Below are 18,172 nucleotides of genomic sequence, written 5' to 3'. Positions count from 1 at the left end.
ATCTGGCCTGGTCTGCCCAGCCACTCTTTGCGGCTCCCAACAGAATATTAAAAACACGATAAAACATTAAAAACTTCCCTAAACAGGGCTGCCTTCAGATGTATTCTAAAAGTCAGTTGTTTATTTCCTTGACATCTGATGGGAGGGCATTCCACAGGGCAGGTGCCACTACTGAGAAGGCCCTCTGCCTGGTTCCCTGTAGCTTTGCTTCTCGCAATGAGGGAACTGCCAGAAGGCCCTCGGAGCTGGACCTCAGTGTCCGCGCTGAACGATGCGGATGGAGACACTCTTTCAGGTATACTGGGCCGAGGCCGTTTAGGGCTTTAAAGGTCAGCACCGACACTTTGAATTGTGCTTGGAAACATTCTGGGAGCCAATGTCTGTCTTTCAGGACCAGTGTTATATGGTCTCAGCAGCCACTCCCAGTCACCAGTCTAGCTGCTGCATTCTGGATTAGTTGCAGTTTCCAGGTCACCTTCAAAGGTAGCCCCACGTAGAGCGCATTGCAGTAGTCCAGGTGGGAGACAACTAGAGCATGCACCACTCTGGCGAGGCAGTCCGCAAGCAGGTAGGGTCTCAGCCTGCGTACCAGATGGAGCTGGTAAACAGCTGCCCTGGACATAGAATTAACCTGCGCCTCCATGGACAGCTGTGAGTCCAAAATGACTCCCAGGCTGCACACCTGGTCCTTCAGGGGCACAGTTACCCCATTCAGGACCAAGGAGGCCTACACACCTGCCTGCCCCCTGTCCCCCCAAAACAGTACTTCTGTCTGTTTAAAACGAGTCATTGAGCCGATGGCTGGGTACTGCTATATTATAAAGGAGTGCTGCATTGTTTGGCATTGTCAGATCTTAAAATTCACCCCTTTGGTTGTCTGTCTCTGCGGAAAAAGCAGGCCAATACAGATTTTCCAGTTTACTATTGTGTTAGGAGGCAGTCAAACGCACGCTGCGACTACGGCTCCCCGGAGGCTAGTTCTGGGGACTTCACAGAGGGCTAATAAATTTGCCAGTGACGCGCTTTTGATTTTGTTTGGGGAATGGAGGAGGGGATCCCGAGCGAGTCGTACATCAGCGTTAATGCCTTCATGAATAAGTGATCAAATAAAAAAAGGAAGAGGAAAGAACCACCCTGAGAACTATAGTGGCCGTTGGATAAAACTGTTCTCCCCAGAGAGATGGCATTCCCCCCGGAGTGACAAGAAGGAAGAAACACTGGGGAACGGAAGAACAGGAGTGGAAGACTTCAGGTAGCTGGGTGCCGGGCTCTCTGAAACGCAGAAGCAGGAGAAATTCAGAGCCAGAGTCTGGATTTGGAGGCAGTGGTGCAGAGGCAGTTTGGGGACTGTCATCTCCCGTCACCTGAGACTAAGGGATGGAAGAGGCATTCGTTAGGAAATTCACACTTCCCCAAAAACAACAGATGCAACCCAAATGCAGCTCTGCTAGGAAATTTCCACTTATCCCACTTGCGTAATGCAGTTCTTCGACCAAAGGACATATAAAATATGTATATTGCTGAAAAGCGGCTGCAAAATAACATACAGAAATCTATGTTGCTTGCAGAAAAATGCGTAGACTTTGAAAAGTTGTGCACAAAAGAGTTTACGTTGGGATAAATGCATGCAAAGAAAAAGTGTATGGATATCTGTGCATATATGCCTGCCTGCACAGATATCCATACACTTTTTTCTTTGCATGCATTTATCCCAATGTACACTCTTTTGTGCACGACTTTTCAAAGTTGTGTATATATATGTGTGTAAAAAGGTAAAGGGACCCCTGACCATTAGGTCCAGTCGCGGACGACTCTGGGGTTGCGGCACTCATCTCGCTTTATTGGCCGAGGGAGCCAGCGTACAGCTTCCGGTTCTTGCGGCCAGCATGACTAAGCTGCTTCTGGCGAACCAGAGCAGTGCACGGAAACGCCGTTTACCTTCCCGCCGGAGCGGTACCTATTTATCTACTTGCACTTTGACATGCTTTCGAACTGCTAGGTTGGCAGGAGCAGGGACTGAGCAATGGGAGCTCACCCCATCACGGGGATTCGAACCGCTGACCTTCTGATCGGCAAGTCCTAGGCTTTGTGGTTTAACCCACAGCGCCACCCACGTCCCACCTATATATGTGTGTGTGTGTGTATATATATGTATATATGCGGAAATGGAGTATTCCAAGAAACTCAAGGTAGCATACATGGTTCTTCATCTCCTCATTTAATCCACACAACCCTGTGAGGTAGGATAGGTTGAGAGGCAGAGGCTGGCCCAAGGTTACCCACCCAAGTGAGCTTCATAGCCGCGTAGGGATTTGATCCAGCAGCCCTCAACACAGCCTCTGAGACCAGCTCTGTCAGCTCAGGCAGGGAGACTGCTGGGCAGCGAAGCGGGCGGTAAACCAGCAGAATCTCTAATCTGTTCGAATTGCTCAAGGCCAAGAATGCACAAGCCAAACAAATTCCCCCTTCAACCCTTTGATCTTCAATGGAGGAAGTTCAAACTTTCATTGAAGAATCAGTGAGCAATAGCTAGACAGGCAGCACTTTGAGCTGCTGCAGCAGCAGGCCGCCTTGGGCCAGGACTAAGACCCAGGCTGATGCTGAAGTTGGCAATGTTGGGTACCTGATGAGGTCCACACCTCAGCAAGAGGTCTCCTTCCAACCAGCAGAAACCCATTACATATACCCTCCAACATTTCTTTGATGAAAATAGGGATGTCCCATTCCATAATGATAATTTTACTGTTTATACCCCACACATTTTACTGGGTTGCCCCAAGCTACTCTAGGCAGCTTCCAACATATATAAAAACATCATAAAACATCAAACATTAAACAAAACTTCCCTAGAAAGGATTGACTTGGGGGTCAGATAACTCCATAACTTCCAAGATTTCTCCAATGAAAATAGGGACGTCCTAAGGAAAAGTGTTGCTCGGTCCCAGCTCCTGCCATCCTAGCAGTTCGAAAGCACGTCAAAGTGCAAGTAGATAAATAGGTACCACTCCAGTGGGAAGGTAAACGGCATTTCTGTGCACTGCTCTGTTTTGCCAGAAGCGGCTTAGTCATGCTGGCCACATGACCCGGAAGCTGTACGCCGGCTCCCTCGGCTAGTAAAGCGAGATGAGCGCTGCAACCCCAGAGTCGGCCACGACTGGACCTAATGGTCAGGGGTCCCTTTACCTTTACATAAGGAAGAGTGGGACATTCCGAGATCAAATCAGAAACCGGGACGGCTTCTCTAAATCAGGGACGTCTCTGGAAAATAGGAACACATGGATCTGATTAGACGGTTGCCTTTCCTCTTTGGCTTTCCTATCTTCATCCTAGGAGATTCTTCAGGAGGTGGGCTTGTGTGTGTCAAGCCACTGTTAAAAGCACAGGAACAGTTAAAAACTATTAAAAAATAATAATAAGTAGGTGCACAGGCCATTTGTGATTACAGAATCACACTTTGCAGATGATCAGAGGCACTCTTGTCCATTAGCACTTTCCATGTTTCAGAGAATGGCTGACGTTCCAAACTGGTTCAGCAAACTGAACGCACATTAGCAGAAAAATGCAGTTAAGGTGTCCCTGGCCTTCACATAAATAAATACCTAGACAGAAGTCAGGCCCTGAAGCATGTTCTGTGTCTGGAGCACAGATCCCCAGGCAATTCCTGACCCCTGCCATAGAATGTTCTCCCACATGCTCTCTGTATGAAAGATTCATGCATTGGCAGACATGCTTGAGGCACACAGGAGAGAGAGAGAGAGAGAGAGAGAGAGAGAGAGAGAGAGAGAGAGAGAGAGAGAGAGAGAGAGAGAGAGAGATCTGGCAGCAGTCACTACAGCTGAGCATCATAGGCTGGTGAATAGTGCCACCTGCTGGGGCCTCCTGGCCTTGCATCAATGAAGTGTAAAAATGGGTGTAATGGTGGTGGAGAGAGAAGCCAATCTGCAGTTTGTGATGTTCTGAAAATGGAGTGAAGGGGCTGCTGTGCAGACTTACAGGACAATCCTGCGCATGTTTGTTCTGAAGGAAGCCTTGCTGTGTACAATGAGGCTTCCTCCCAGGGAAGTGTACTTCGGACTGAAGCCTAAGGCAGCAACTCTCAACACAATTACCTGGCAGTAAGCCCCACTGAACACAAGGAGACTTACGTAACTTCTGAGCAAAGAAGAACAGGCTTGCACTGTTAGAGTGCAATCTGATATATATATATATGTCTGCTCTGATATTTATATTTTCCTTAATCTAAGGCACTTCTGTATGTTACTCTCCCCAATATATGCAGTGCTAGGCACACTTTTGGCACACACCACTTGGCTGGAAAACTGCATAGCAAAATTCAGAGAAGTGTGAATATCAAAGGAAGGCTTCGTTTCAGGCCACATATTGTTTCAGGAAGTGCAAATGAGATAGATTCACCTTTAAATGTGAACCAAATCAAATACTCCCTGATCCCCAGCGAGGCACATTCCCAGGTAAGTGGGTATAGACTTTCAGTTTGTTCTTAATTAAGCACATCTTGCTGCAAAAAGATCTCAGGTTGCGGTACCCAGGGCTGCAGGAAGAGAGAAATGCTTTGAACATACAAGTTATTCACTTAAAAAGCTGGTGCGATTGAAGGTGCCATCATTTTATTACCAACTCTTGGCAACAAAAGTGGATTAAATGTTCTACTGGCACTCTCCAAGGTTTGCCTTTACACCTTACGTTTGTTAAATATTTTATATGCATGTCTAAATTAGGAGTTTTCAAATATGTTCATTGTGCAAGTGAGCAGCTTGCCTACTGAGTGCCTACTACAGGTGATGTGGTTTAACGTTCTTCCCCACAACTCTTCCTATCCACAGGTGGTAGTAGTAGTAGTAGTAGTAGTAGTAGTAATAAAAATAATAAAAATAATAATAATTTTATTTATGCCCCGCCCTCCCCAGCCAAGACTGGGTTCAGGGCGGCTAACATCCAATAGAAAAACAAATTGACTGAAATACAACTTAAAAACAAGATTAAAATACAACATTAAAACATTAAAATACAGCCTCATTTCAATGAAAACTCAAATCAAAAACTTTTTTGGGGATGGAAACGTCAAGTCTTCACCAAGGCAAACTATCCAGACTAGTCCTTGCCACTTAAAGCTCTTGCCACTTGTAAGTAGAGGTGTGTTGTTTTTTGGTCCACTCTGTGTTCTTTGCATGCAGCGCCGCTTCCATTCCACTGCAGTTCATCTTCTGCCAAAAAGCCACGTTATTCATTTTGCGGTCCACTGTGACATAATCAAGTAACATATGTTGTTGTTGCATTATTTCCCCCCCATACGTTTCCATGCAAAGGAAACACAATGTGATCAGGAAAGGATGCACGATCTATTAAGTATCAGTTGCGGACTGAAAGCAACAGCAGCGAATGCCAGTTGCAGTCAGAAGATTGATTGCCATTCCGGACATAGGGCTGATAAGTAAACTTCAGCAATTTCTGCTCCTGTTTCCATTAAAATTCTCTGTAGGCTAGGCTATTAAAGGCAAATGGAGCTCTGGTGTTGTGGCAACAGCAGTCCGTCAGTCTTAGTCCTAGATAAGAGTCGTACTTCTGTCCCAGTTGCACCCAGTGGTCCACCTAGTCCAGCAACCTGTGGGAAACTCGCAAGGAGAACCCGAGTGCAAGAAACCATTCCCCTTTTGTGGTTTCCAGTAACTGGTATTCAGAAGCATTTCTGACTCCAGCCATGGAGTGTAGCCATCAAGGGCAGTAGCCACTGGTAGCTTTTCCCTCCATGGATTTTCTTTTAAAGCCATCCTAATTGGTGGCCACCGCTGCTTCAAGTGGGAGGGAGTTCCATCGTTCAACAATGCATGAAAAAGTATTGTATCTGTCCTGACTCTGCTAATGTTCCATTGGATGCCCCTGAGTTCAAGTGCTCACAAAGAGGTGGCATCTGAAGGGTTGCAGGTTCTCTATAAGAATGTAAGCTATACATTTGTTGAGTCTCTGCGTGCAGCTGGTAACCCTGCGAAACAGCCCTGGCTTGAATGAAGTTATGGGCAATGAGCATTCACACATGCACCTTTCCCTTTGCAGTTCAATGACCCCTTGCATTCCCCTGAAGCACCGCAGCAAGAGCCTCCAGAGAAAATGACCACACATCCATACTAGGGCCAGGGCCTTTTCAGTACTGGCCCCGACTTGGTGGAATGCTCTGCCACAAGAGACTAGGGCCCTGCGGGACTTGACATCTTTCCACAGGGCCTGCAAGACAGAGCTGTTCCACCTGGCCTTTGGTTTGGACTCAGTCTGACCCTTATGTTTCCCCTCCCCTTATGGTTTTGATCTATGGGCTACTTTTAAAATGAGGCTGCATTTTAAATTGCATTTTAACCTGTATTTTAAATTGGGGGGGGGGGGTTCCTAGTATGATTTTGCTGTAATTTTACTGGTGTTAGCCGCCCTGAGCCCGGCTCTGGCCGTGGAGGGAGGGGTATAAATAAATTTTATTATTATTATTATTATTATTATTATTATTATTATTATTATACCAGAGACATGGAAGTTCCCTAGTAAATGGTAGAGCACTGAAGTGGCCCATCCTGTTTCATTGCCCGAGGCAACATGTGAGGGTGCTGCCCCACCACCAAAGTCTCCCTTACTTGTGTTTTTGGCGGCACCAGCAAAACAGCAGCTGGGGGTTCAGTCAAGAACCTGCAAGTGCACAAGCTCTCTTGAGATTTCAGTGAGATCTTGAGAGTTCTTGCTGGGAACCATTGCCAGTTTTAATAGATGGACCCATGACCTGCTTCCAAAATGAATAAACATCCAGGTTTGCTTAGGCTGCGTCATTTGCGCTGCTTTTATCCTTGGACGGTGTCATCCCTGTCCCTTTCCGGCCAGCTGATGTCACTGTTGCCGTGTGATTTCTCGCACTGACTCATCCTCCTCACACCTTTCCAACAGAGAAAGCTCCTCTCTGCGGATCTTGCAACCGCACTGGCACCATGACATCGCACAGCCAGCAGCCCTGCCTGCAGAATGCACACCACCAGCTGGTTCGGCAGTGAGTGGCTATTTATTTATAGAGGAGGCAACGGTCTCATTCTTGCGGCCAGAGGATTGCGCAGCTTGGTTCGTGCCGGGCGGCAAGCGGCGGAAAGGGCCATTGGAATCGTCACACAAGCTGCACCGTCGCAAAGCATTCCAATACACATTGACAGGTGGAGAGAAGGTTTTATTACTCTCTCCCCAGCACTCACTTTTCTTCCAAAGAAGGCAGGGCAAGATATTTCTCCTTCATTCATTTTGTACTCTCCGTGCCCTGCAATTTCTGAATCATCGTTGGCATCCTTTTTTTATGCTTTGTTTTGCAGGTTTTTTTAAAAAAACAGCAGGACTATAATCAGTCCTTTCCCCCCTCTCTGTCCAGTACTGGCAGTACTGGACAATACTGTCCAGTACTGCAGTACTGGCACCTAATTTTGTTGTTGTTAAAAAGTGTGATACAGTGGCACCACGGGTTACAGACGCTTCAGGTTACAGGCACTTCAGGTTACAGACTTCGCTAACCCAGAAATAGTACCTGGGGTTAAGAACTTTGCTTCAGGATGAGAACAGAAATCGCATGGTGGCAGCGGGAGGCCCCATTAGCTAAAGTGGTACCTCAGGTTAAGAACAGTTTCAGGTTAAGAACGGACCTCCAGAACGAATTAAGTTCTTAACCCGAGGTACCACTGTATTTACTGTTACAACTTCATGGTGAGTACCTGCCCCTATTTTTCCAGAAATAAAGCACTGATTAATGCATCGTTTACAAAACGAGAACACACCTTTTAATCGGAATCGTGCCAACAATGCAGTTAAAGAGTGTGTGTTTATGCTTGTAGCTGGAAAAGACATTTTTTTACTAGGGGCAAGTAAAAAATAAATAAACCAGAAACTAGTCGTACTGTTGGCACAATGCAATCTTTACAGGCATCCAAATGGCCTTGAGGAGGATGTCATTCCCACGCAGGAAGTTATCCTGGGATTCATCTATTAAACCGCAGGGGGTTTGTGGACAAGGCAGCCCCAGCCACATCTTTACCTGCCCATCCCATGCCTGAAGGCAGGCTGAGGTCCCCGTAATGGACTGCCCTCCACTGTATTCCAGCCTGCAAAAGTCAAGACTGCCCCAGAGGCAGCTCTGGCTTTCCATAGGCGATTGGACAAGTGGTTATTTATGAGTCTGTAGTAAATGGCATTTTGTGATATGGCTGGTTGTTTCTTTCTTTAATGGAAAACAACAACACTGGGACTCTGAGGATTCCATTTCAAAGCCTGCAGCAGGCTGCAAATCAATGCCTGCACAAAGGCACGTGCTGTGAGATGTCACTCTCTGGTTGACTGGCAGGCGGAGCTGCAAGACTTTGTTGATTTTATTCGTTCATTTCGCAATATTTATATGCCGCTCGAATGTCGCAAACCCTCAAAGCGGTTTACATAAAGAACAAAACAATAAGATTATTAGCAAATGAAGACAGCTAGAAACAGCTATCCTAAATAAAATATCCTCTCTTGTCCGCATCCTTAGGAGTCTTCAACTAGCTACCATGGTGTTGCAGTCTTAATTCCTGCAATGCCATTCCTATAGAATGAATAACACATATTCAGCCTGAGACCTTATTTCTGAAACACACGGCTGAAATCGAAAAGGCTGCGCTCAGAAGTCCTCTGCGTGCACACAAATTTTTGAAGAGCACCTGCTCTGCATTGAGGGTTCAACCCTGACATCTCCAGATAGAGACTGCCCACCGCCCAAAACCTTGGAGTTCTGCTACCAGCCAGTGTAGACAGTTCCGAGCTTAATGGACAGATGGCTTGACACAGTAGAAAACATCTTCCTATGTTTTGATGAGACACGAGTGAGGTGGTGTAGAGACATTGCTCAGGCTCTCACCTCTGCTTTTAGCAAGTTTGACACCCATTGAAAATCAGGGGGTGGAGCTTTTTGCAGGAGAGGGCTCAACTAAGCCTACAAAGCTCCCTTAAAATAAATGCTCTTTGCTCCAATTGGCCAGAGCTGTCCCAATGCATTTTGCTGTTGAGGTATAGGACAAGATGGTACCCCCCGCTTTCTATACAAAGGAACTGCCCAGAGTGGCAGTTGAATCTTACTTCAATACTGGCAAACAGCTAGGAGGCTGCCCCTGCTGCTCCTCAACATTTGCTGCCTGAGCCAACCTTACTCTGCCTAATGTTCAGGCCGGCCTTACTGACAAGAGGTGGTTTCTAAGGATCACAGGTGGGCATCGTCTCCCACCCCTGAAGCCTCAGAACCTTTGGCTGGAAGGTTGTACCCAGGGCTTTGCGCATGAAAAGCATGTGCTGTGCCACAAAGCTACAGGCCCCTTTCCCCCTTCCTTCACTTGCTGCAGATCACGTTTCAGAGTAAACAATGGGCAGCCTATGCTTCCCCCAAAGGGGGTATAGAGAAATGGACAAGAGCAGGAAGGGTAGTTGACACATGCACACTATGAGGAAGAGGCTTCTTCGGAGGGCAGACAGCAGATCAGAACCAGGAGGTGACCTCCTTTGTTCGCAGTGTCAACTAGACTTGAGAAATCCTCTTCAATCTGCCTCTCCGGCTCCTCTTTCAACATCTGCAGACTAGACCTTCTTGATTTCAGCATAATCTGATTTGGATTCTTCTGAAGTGGGTTCTGGTAAACATTTCAGTTCACCAAAGTTGAGAGATGCGTAATGCAACTCTTCGGGGTCGTTGGAGATTTGGTCGGGGTATTCATCAAACTTCTCTTGATCTTCTGGAACGTCCTTGCCTTCGTCTGGATTAGGGACCGTGAGGCTGTTACGCTGTTGGTGAAAAACAACAAGCAAACATTATGCAAAACCCAGGATTGAGCTACTTTAAAGCTTATCCGTGACCTGGACTGCGAAACGTAAGAACAAACAGGTTCTCCCTCCCCCAAATCTTGAGCACGTTCTTCCTTCTTTGCTTTATTTCTAAACTTAAAAGGCCCTCGAAGCTTTTTGCTTTTAAATTAGAAACAAACAAAAATCAGGTTTAATCTCTGTGAATGAATGAAGGGATGGGTTATCTGAGGCCATGGGGATGTGCACAAGCCCCATTCCCAGTGTCCTCATGTCTGCCTTTGCTCAGTCCCTGATTCTCCTCGTATTGCGCCAGGAACCTATAAACCTTTCCTTGAACACAAGTGGAATGATTTCTGTCCAGAGTTGGGAACTTTTTTTCCACCCAAGGGACACATGCCTTGTGGGAAGCCCTTTGGAGGCAGCATCCCAGTGGCGGGAGTGTAAAAAATGTGTGTAACCATTCTCCAGCCCGACAAGCAAGGTGAAAATTCACAGTTCAAGGAAACATCCCAGGCAGGAAAACTCACTACAGGAGGGTGTAGAGCTGTGAGAGGCATGAGCTGGGTCAATGGGGTCTGGGCAGAGTTCCAGGGGCGGAGGAAGGGGGTGCGGTGGGGGCGGGTTGCCCCAGGTGTCACCACTGAGGGGGGTGACAAAATGCCGGGTGGCACTCACTGTGGGGCCTGCAGCACACCCGAGCCATGTGTCTCACCTGGGAGTGACGCAATGGCTTGGACACCATCAGGCTGCCCCAAATGGTCTGCCCACTGCCTCCCCCCCCCCCAGCTGTAGGGCGGCTGAGTGGGAGGAGGCAGGCAGACTCCTCGGTAGACCCGCGGAGCGTCCTGCCCTGACTTGCCCCTCCCCATGTGCGGCTGGCCCCGCCCCTGGATGCAGGCCACACACACCGCCCCGGGCGCCCAATCGGCTTGCTCCACCACTGCAGAGTCCCAAGGGGCTTGGAGGGCCACAATCAGCTTTCAAGACTGAGGTTTCTCTCCCTGCAACGTGCAATCTGATAAAGCAGGGTCCCCCATTGTTCAAGGGATTCAACTGGAAATGTGGCATGAAGCCTTGCAACATTGTGTGGGAATCCCTTGCAGATAACCACAGCACCGGGAGACAGGCGGTCAGGTTGTATATCCACAGCAGTAACCAACAGTAATGACTGCTGGGAGGAGTACAGAGAGAAGAAATGCTGTGCGTTGCATCTGCAGCGGCAAACAACCAGACGCCTTCATCTGCCCCAGCTGCAGCAAAACATGTCTCTCCCCTATCGGTCCCTACAGCCACAGCAGGCACTGTAACTCTCCCAATGGTTTGACTTCACCCTCAAAGGCTTATTCTTTCATCATCTCCTGAGACAGACGGATGCCAACCGAAACTTCCTATGGAGGTCTTCTCTATGCAGCACAAGGAAGGTCAGGGATTGAGCAGGGACAGGGGACGTGTACATGAAAATGATGACTTTGGGGGGGGGGTGAGGCTGGCATTTGCCACTGCCACCCCCCCCCACCCTGCCTGAACACAACTTTGGACTGCATGCTATCAATGTGCTGATGTGGACTTTTTAAACGTGACAGCTGAGAGGCAGGTGCTACAGACCTTGACATCTGGGGAAAGCTCGCTGTGGACGTGAGTCAAGGGCTTTGCGATAGATTCTGAGGCAGTCAAAGGTTTTCTGTCCTTTGGGTACCTGCAGAGAGAAATTTCATCCCCTTTTCATTTAACTGACCTCACGCCACCTCCAGTTGGCTCATGCCACTCCTCAATCCATTTCCCTTTTTCTTTTTAATGTCCAGAACATGCACACAACAGGGACAGGAGTGCTGAATCTTAGCATCGGCTTAAGCTGCAGTGGTGTAAGTTGGTGGAGGCTGGTCTCTTAGGGCAATCCCAGTCAGCCCCCACTTGCCTGCCTTCTTATTTACAAACCTGGCACCAGCCACCACTGGTGGAAGTCAAAACTTGCAATGCTTAGTGTACACAGATGAGAAACTCCAATTTCTTCCCTTGTTACAGGAGCTGTTCCAGACACTCACCATCTGCATTCATACAGCAGTTCATTCTATTTCCCCAGAATTTCCCCAACCATTAATTTTTGCATTATATTCGAGCTTCCACACGATGTGTAAGCCACTCCCAGAATGTAGCCGACTATAGCACAAGTTTAGCGCTCATTTCTCAGTTATTTGCAAAAACATATTTGTTTGCAGAAGCAAAAAACACAAAAACAAGCTCTAGACTTTTGCTATATTCTGCTATATTTCTAGAGGTGATACACACAAGCGTAATGCGGAAATTAGCAGGGAAATGTTGGGAGAGCAGAATAGACTGCCATGTGAATGCAGCCACCATCTCCCCAAGGAAATGATCTCATGTCTCTTTTAAGTGCTGTAGAAGCCCTAAACTCTGACACCATGCCTGCTATTCCTCATATACCAAAGGAGATGGGGAACCCTAAAATAAATTTAAAAAGAAGGGGAAAAAGTAAGAGTTATACAGGCCAGCAAAGGCCAGGGTGAGGAAAAGACAAATATCAATGAGATGGCTTGGCCCCAAATTGTGGGAGAGAGATAAGGCAATGCTTGAATCAAGGCTATGTACATCACAATCTGGTTCTATGCATAATAAAAAAATTAACCAGTTAAAAAATTAACTGAAACAGAAGTGTATCTGAAGAAGTGTGCATGCACACGAAAGCTCATACTAAGAACTAACTTAGTTGGTCTTTAAGGTGCTACTGGAAGGAATTTTTTTATTTTGACTATGGCAGACCAACACGGCTTGCATGTTATTCAGTAGTGAACTCAGATTTCAAAGCAATCACAGAATCATAGAGGTGGAAAGTGTGTTCTGGATCGCAGCCAGAAAGAGGTAGACAGAAAATCCTGACATCATAAACAAAGAGCTGGAGGAGATGAGGAGAGATGTTACATGTATACAGAAGCAAAATTTGGGAAGTTTTGATTCGGCTACAAAAGTAGTTGAGATTGTAAGTGACCAAGAAGATTAAAAGGTGGTTAGAAGAGAACAATGATGAATTAGACAACAGGGTGTGAGAGAGAGATGTTCCAGTCAAGAGGCTTACCTGAAGTGGATGGAGAAAATTTAGCAGAAGACCTGGAAAAGATTATTGGCTAGTTTAGTGGGAAGCCTTGTGAATGAGCAACGCTGCTTTAAGCAGCTCTGAGAATTAACAGTGTATATTCTTATAAACATGAGGTGCCCTGGTTTGGTTTCAGAACCACAATTCCAAAGATGCTGCTATGCAAACAAAATGGAATAATCCCAAATGGCTAGTCCCTGGTGCAGACATACAAAGCATCTGCCTATCTCTTTGACTGGGGATTACTTTGAGATAAGAGAGTAAGTGGGGAAAATTCTTAACAGATAAAGTAACCAAAGAAAACAAGTACAGTGGTACCTTGGTTCTCAAATGTATTCTGTTCAAGGAGTCCGTTCAACTCCCCAAACGGTTCGAAAATCAAGGGGCAGCTTCCGATTGGCTGCAGGAGCTTCCTGCACTCAGTCGGAAGCCGTGGGAAGCCATGTTGGACGTTCAGCTTCCGAAAAACATTCGCACACCGGAACACTCACTTCCGGGTTTGCAGCGTTCAGCAGCTAATTTGTTCGGGAGCCAAGCCATTTGACTACCAAGGTACCACTGTATACGGATGACACTTTGAGCTTCTGTTTTGATAGAAATGGTTTTATTGGGGGGGGGGGGATTAATTGAAAACTTTGCAGTAATTTCCTGGAATTGTTTGAAAGATTATTCATGGGTATGCTCTGTGTTCAGATAAATAAGACAAACAAGATAGAACAGCAAATGCTGCACTAGTAATCCTCCCACTGATAGAGGAAAATCATTTGCAGTCATGTAGTATATTATTTTCTTCTACTTTCTTCTATGGGGACAGATCTACTCTCTTACCCCAGGCGCATTGCCTGAATGCAAACATGACAGAAGTCTATTTTGACCCTAGGACATGCACTGTCATAGTCCTTAGTCCTTTGGTCCAGTAGGGAGAAAAGGAGAGACAGCTTGGGGACTTGCCTGCACCTCTGTACACCGCCGGAAGATGGAGGAGCAGGACTCTGTTATGCCTCCCCGTATTTCTCCATGCTTGGGCCCATGATACAACTTCTTTGCACCTGTTGTATAATTCACCCTCCTGCTCCTTCTTGCAGTTTTCTTGTCTCCATTAGTTACAAGTGTGATCACATGCAGAGGAGGCTGCTCTGCAAGGGCAAATGGGGCACTGCCCCACAGCCTCAGTTTGATCTGAGCCAGGGCCCCACCACCACCTGCCTTCTTACTTACAAACCAGTCCATTGGCAGCCAGCTTCCTCCTCCTTGAGGGACGCGGGCGGCGCTGTGGTCTAAACCACAGAGCCTAGGGCTTGCTGATCAGAAGGTCAGCGGTTCGAATCCCTGTGACGGGGTGAGCTCCCGTTGTTTGGTCCCTGCTTCTGCCAACCTAGCAGTTTGAAAGCACGTCAAAGTGCAAGTAGATAAATAGGTACCGCTCCGGCAGGAAGGTAAACGGCATTTCCGTGCGCTCCTGTGGTTCGCCAGAAGTGGCTTAGTCATGCTGGCCACATGACCAGCTTTACACCAGCTCCCTCAGCCAGTAAAGCAAGTTGAGCGCTGCAACCCCAGAGTCGTCTGCGACTGTGCCAAACGGTCAGAGGTCCCTTTACCCCCCCCCTTCCTCCTCCTTACTCAGTGCTGCCTTTGTAGAACTCATCGGGACAAAAGTAGAATTAGTTGGCTCCTCCCACCCGGGGCTCTGGCTCCGCCTTTTTGTTGGGCTCCCTGCCTGCCCCCCTACTGGTTTCATTGGGCACCAGGCACCACTGACTAAATGCATTCTAAAAACACTAAATGGATTTAATTGGGGCATGGAGATTTCAGTTCTATTTGGGATTTGATTGATTTATTTTGCTAGAACCACAATGTTTAATACTAGAGGTGTTACTAGGACCACAAGACACAGCAACTGAAGCCTTGTGTAAGTAGTTGCTTCAAATGGGGCAATATAGAATTAACAAACAGGGTGCCTCTGAGCGCATGCAGATCCCAATAACATGTCTTCAGCACTGGCACCAAGCTTACAGTCCTGCTACACAAGAATCCATTCCAGGTTTTCCTCTCAGGCTTTCTTCATCCCAGCAGTTTAATTTAGAAGGCAGTCGCAACTTGATGGTGGCTAGGGCTGCCTTTTTATTGTTACAGTAATTAAAATAAATGGGAGTCTGAAAACCCTAGTGATCTACTGCAAATCACCCAGAGATTTACTAGAAGATCCTGATTTACTTTCTGACTTCTCCTGGGTTGTTACATAACACAATAAGTAAGGGAGAATTTCTCTCCCTCTCAAAAGGTATGCAAGGAAAGTAAGACTCCGTTAATAATTCAGGAAATGCATATTGATTTAGGCTGAAGGCACCAGAATTCATTACAAAATTAAAATCGAGGGAGACATTTTCATCTCCAGTTACTACTGTGTCAAACAATCTGCATGCGGGGGAAACAAGCCAACTTGGATTTTTTGCAATGTAAAATATGTTGCAGTCTATCAATATATTGACAAGGAAGGGAGAATCTTGATGATGGAGGATTTATTCCTGAGTGAAACTAATGCTTCTGTGGGCTCACGCACCAAATTACAAACAGGGGAGAAAGAGGGAGGGAGGTTTGGAAAACGAGGTCGATATTTTATTAGACTTCATAGAAGGAGACACTTTGATAGGTCAAGAAATGAAGAGTGTTATGGGTCACTTACGTTGGCAGATTGGGTCAGAGTAATGTTTATAACACTTCATGCTTCTAAAGTGTTTAATAAAGGTGTACAATGTTTCTTAAGCAAGCGATGCCTAGAAGACTCCAACTTTATAGACATTAGGCTTGCTGCTCCAATGTACATAAGGAAGCCTTCTTAAAAATCAATAAAATACATTATTTTTTAAAAAATGAAGCATTCCTGCTTTGCAGGGGGTTGGACTAGATGACACTTGGGGTCCCTTCCAATTCTAAAATCCTATGATTCTAAAAATTGGAGGATGCATCTAGTAGAGCAGATGCAGAAGGTCCCTGGTTCAGTCTCTAGCTTAGCCTTCTTCAACCTGGTGCCCTCCAGAAGCTGGTGCCCATCAGAAGCTGCTTTCGACTAAGTGAGAAACATTGGTCAGTCAGTATCACCTACACTGACTGGCAGCAGCTATTCAGGGTTCCAGGCCGGGAGTTTCCCAACCTGGAGATGCCAGAGACTGAACCTTCACTACTGAGCTGTAATTCCTCTCCAACAAGTCCCTCATCCTCCAGCCAGCTTGTTCAAGGGTCAGGGATGATGGGGGCTGAAAGCGAACAACATAAAGAGGGCATCAAGTTGAGGAAAGCTGCCCTAGGCCCTCCAGCTTTTTTTAAAAAATGGAACACCGTGACCAGTGCCAGAGCGCACTGAAATGCCGTTTAACTTCCCACTGCAGCGGCACCTATTTATCTACTTGCACTGGTGTGCTTTTGAACTGCTAGGTTGACAGGAGCTGGGACAGAGCAACAGGAGCTCACCCCGTCGCAGGGATTCAAACCGCCGACCTTCTGATCGGCATGCCCAAGAGCAGACATAGGCAAACTCAGCCCTCCCATCATCCCTAGCTAACAGGACCAGTAGTCAGGGATGATGGGAGTTGCAGTCCCAAAACATCTGGAGGGTCGAGTTTGCCTATGCCTGCCCAAGAGTCTCAGTGGTTTAGGCCACAGCACCACCCGCCCTTCTTGTCAGAATATAATACGAGGCTAAATAGGTCAGTGGCAAAGTTTGGACAATCAAATCCTGACTCAATAAGCCAAGAAATGCAATGAGTTGCATGCAGTCCCTTTGCCCTCATTTTGCTGCCCTCCCTTACAGAACATAAGAAGAGCTCTGCAGGATCAGGCCCATCATCCCAGCATCTTGTTCTTACAGTGGCTGACTGGATGCCTATGGAAAGTCCACAAGCAGGATCCAAGCATAAGAGCAGAATCCCACTCCTGTGGTCTGCAGTGGAAGTAGAACAGGAGAAGAGGTGATCAGCTAACCATGGTTCCCGTGACTTCTGCACCAGGAAACCATGGTTAATGGCTTCCATACAACCAGGGTATGTAGCCATGGGTGAAAAGTTGACTTATGAAACCAATCTTGTTTCAGTTCCCCCAGTTTGGACTTAATAATAATAATAATAATAATAATAATAATAATAATAATAATAAATTTTATTTATATCCCGCCCTCCCCAGCCGAAGCCGGGCTCAGGGCGGCTAACAACAATCAAATAATCAAACAGTAAAATAGTTACACAATCTAAAAATATTTCATTATAAAAATTAATTAAATCAAATTGAAGGCAACCAATTAAGCAAAATTCTGTGCAGGTTGCCAGAGGAGGGAGTCAGGCTGCGCCCTGACCAAAGGCCTGGCGGAACAACTCTGTCTTGCAGGCCCTGCGGAAAGATGTCAGGTCCCGCAGGGCCCTAGTCTCTTGTGACAGAGCATTCCACCAGATTGGAGCCGCAGCCGAGAAGGCCCTGGCTCTAGTTGAGGCCAGCCTAACCTCCCTGAGGCCTGGGACCTTGAGGGTGTTATTATTTGCAGACCGTAGGTTTCTCTGTGGGGCATACCAACAGAAAGCTGTAGTTCATGCTTCTTGCATTCTCCCTCGGCTTGTGCAGAACACAAAGAGATAAAGAAGAACTCTGCTGGATCAGACCAAAGACCCAGCTAGTCCAGAATCCTGTTCTCACAATGGCCAGCCTAATGCTTTTGGGAAGCCTGCAAGCAAGCCTTGAGCACAACCACCCTCCCCTCCCTTGTGATAGCCAGCAACTAGTATTCAGAGACATTCTGTCTCCAAGAGCAGAAGAGTTCTAAGTCAGGATATGATTGCATAAACCAGGTTGAGCAGTAAGGCAGATTTCATACGTCTGATTTCTTCCCCACATAAGAAATAGCTTTTGCCAGCTTCCCAATAGATGCCTCAGTATATAAACCGACTGGAACACATTTAACTTGATCAATTATAAATAAGAGCAACTTTGCTCGAGGAAATTAAATAATTTGTTACTGTCAGACAACGAGGTTGCGTACTGATGAACTAAGGGGATTTTTCAGACTTAATAATACTCCCGAGAAGAATAAACTAACTGTATGAGAAACTAATAAACCCTATATGTGGAGGGATTCATAACAGTTTCTTCATACTTGAATTAAAGGAGAAAGAGGCAGAGGGAGGGAGGAATATATTAGCGAGACTGAGATGTTGCAAACGGCGGATAGAC

General features: G+C 46.7%; 1 protein-coding gene and 1 pseudogene across 6 annotated transcripts in view; both read right to left on the bottom strand.

The window, feature by feature from the left end:
• Positions 1-18,172, bottom strand: part of LOC308590124 (chemerin-like receptor 1 pseudogene) — a 284,026-nt pseudogene that overhangs the window by 108,052 nt on the left and 157,802 nt on the right. The gene's annotated exons all lie outside the window — the stretch shown is intronic.
• The window catches only part of LOC308590099 (sialic acid-binding Ig-like lectin 13), a 30,853-nt gene continuing 20,954 nt past the window's right edge, over positions 8,274-18,172 (bottom strand). For 2 of the 5 annotated variants that reach the window (XM_081199772.1, XM_081199771.1), the window contains 2 exons: positions 11,455-11,545; positions 8,274-9,828 (listed from right to left, as the gene is read on the bottom strand). In XM_081199772.1, the coding sequence (XP_081055898.1) occupies positions 9,625-9,828; positions 11,455-11,545 (295 nt within the window). In that variant the 3' untranslated portion in view covers positions 8,274-9,624. Of the gene's footprint in view, positions 9,829-11,454; positions 11,546-12,940; positions 12,973-18,172 lie in introns of all 5 variants that reach the window. The other 3 variants (XR_014009691.1, XM_081199774.1, XM_081199773.1) reach the window with 3 other exon arrangements.

Source organism: Podarcis bocagei, assembly GCF_964188305.1.
Source record: "Podarcis bocagei genome assembly, chromosome: 7".
In the NCBI taxonomy this organism is placed as follows: Eukaryota; Metazoa; Chordata; class Lepidosauria; order Squamata; family Lacertidae; genus Podarcis; species Podarcis bocagei.
Note: the sequence above shows the minus strand (reverse complement) of the source record. Positions and strands in the feature narration are given on the sequence as shown.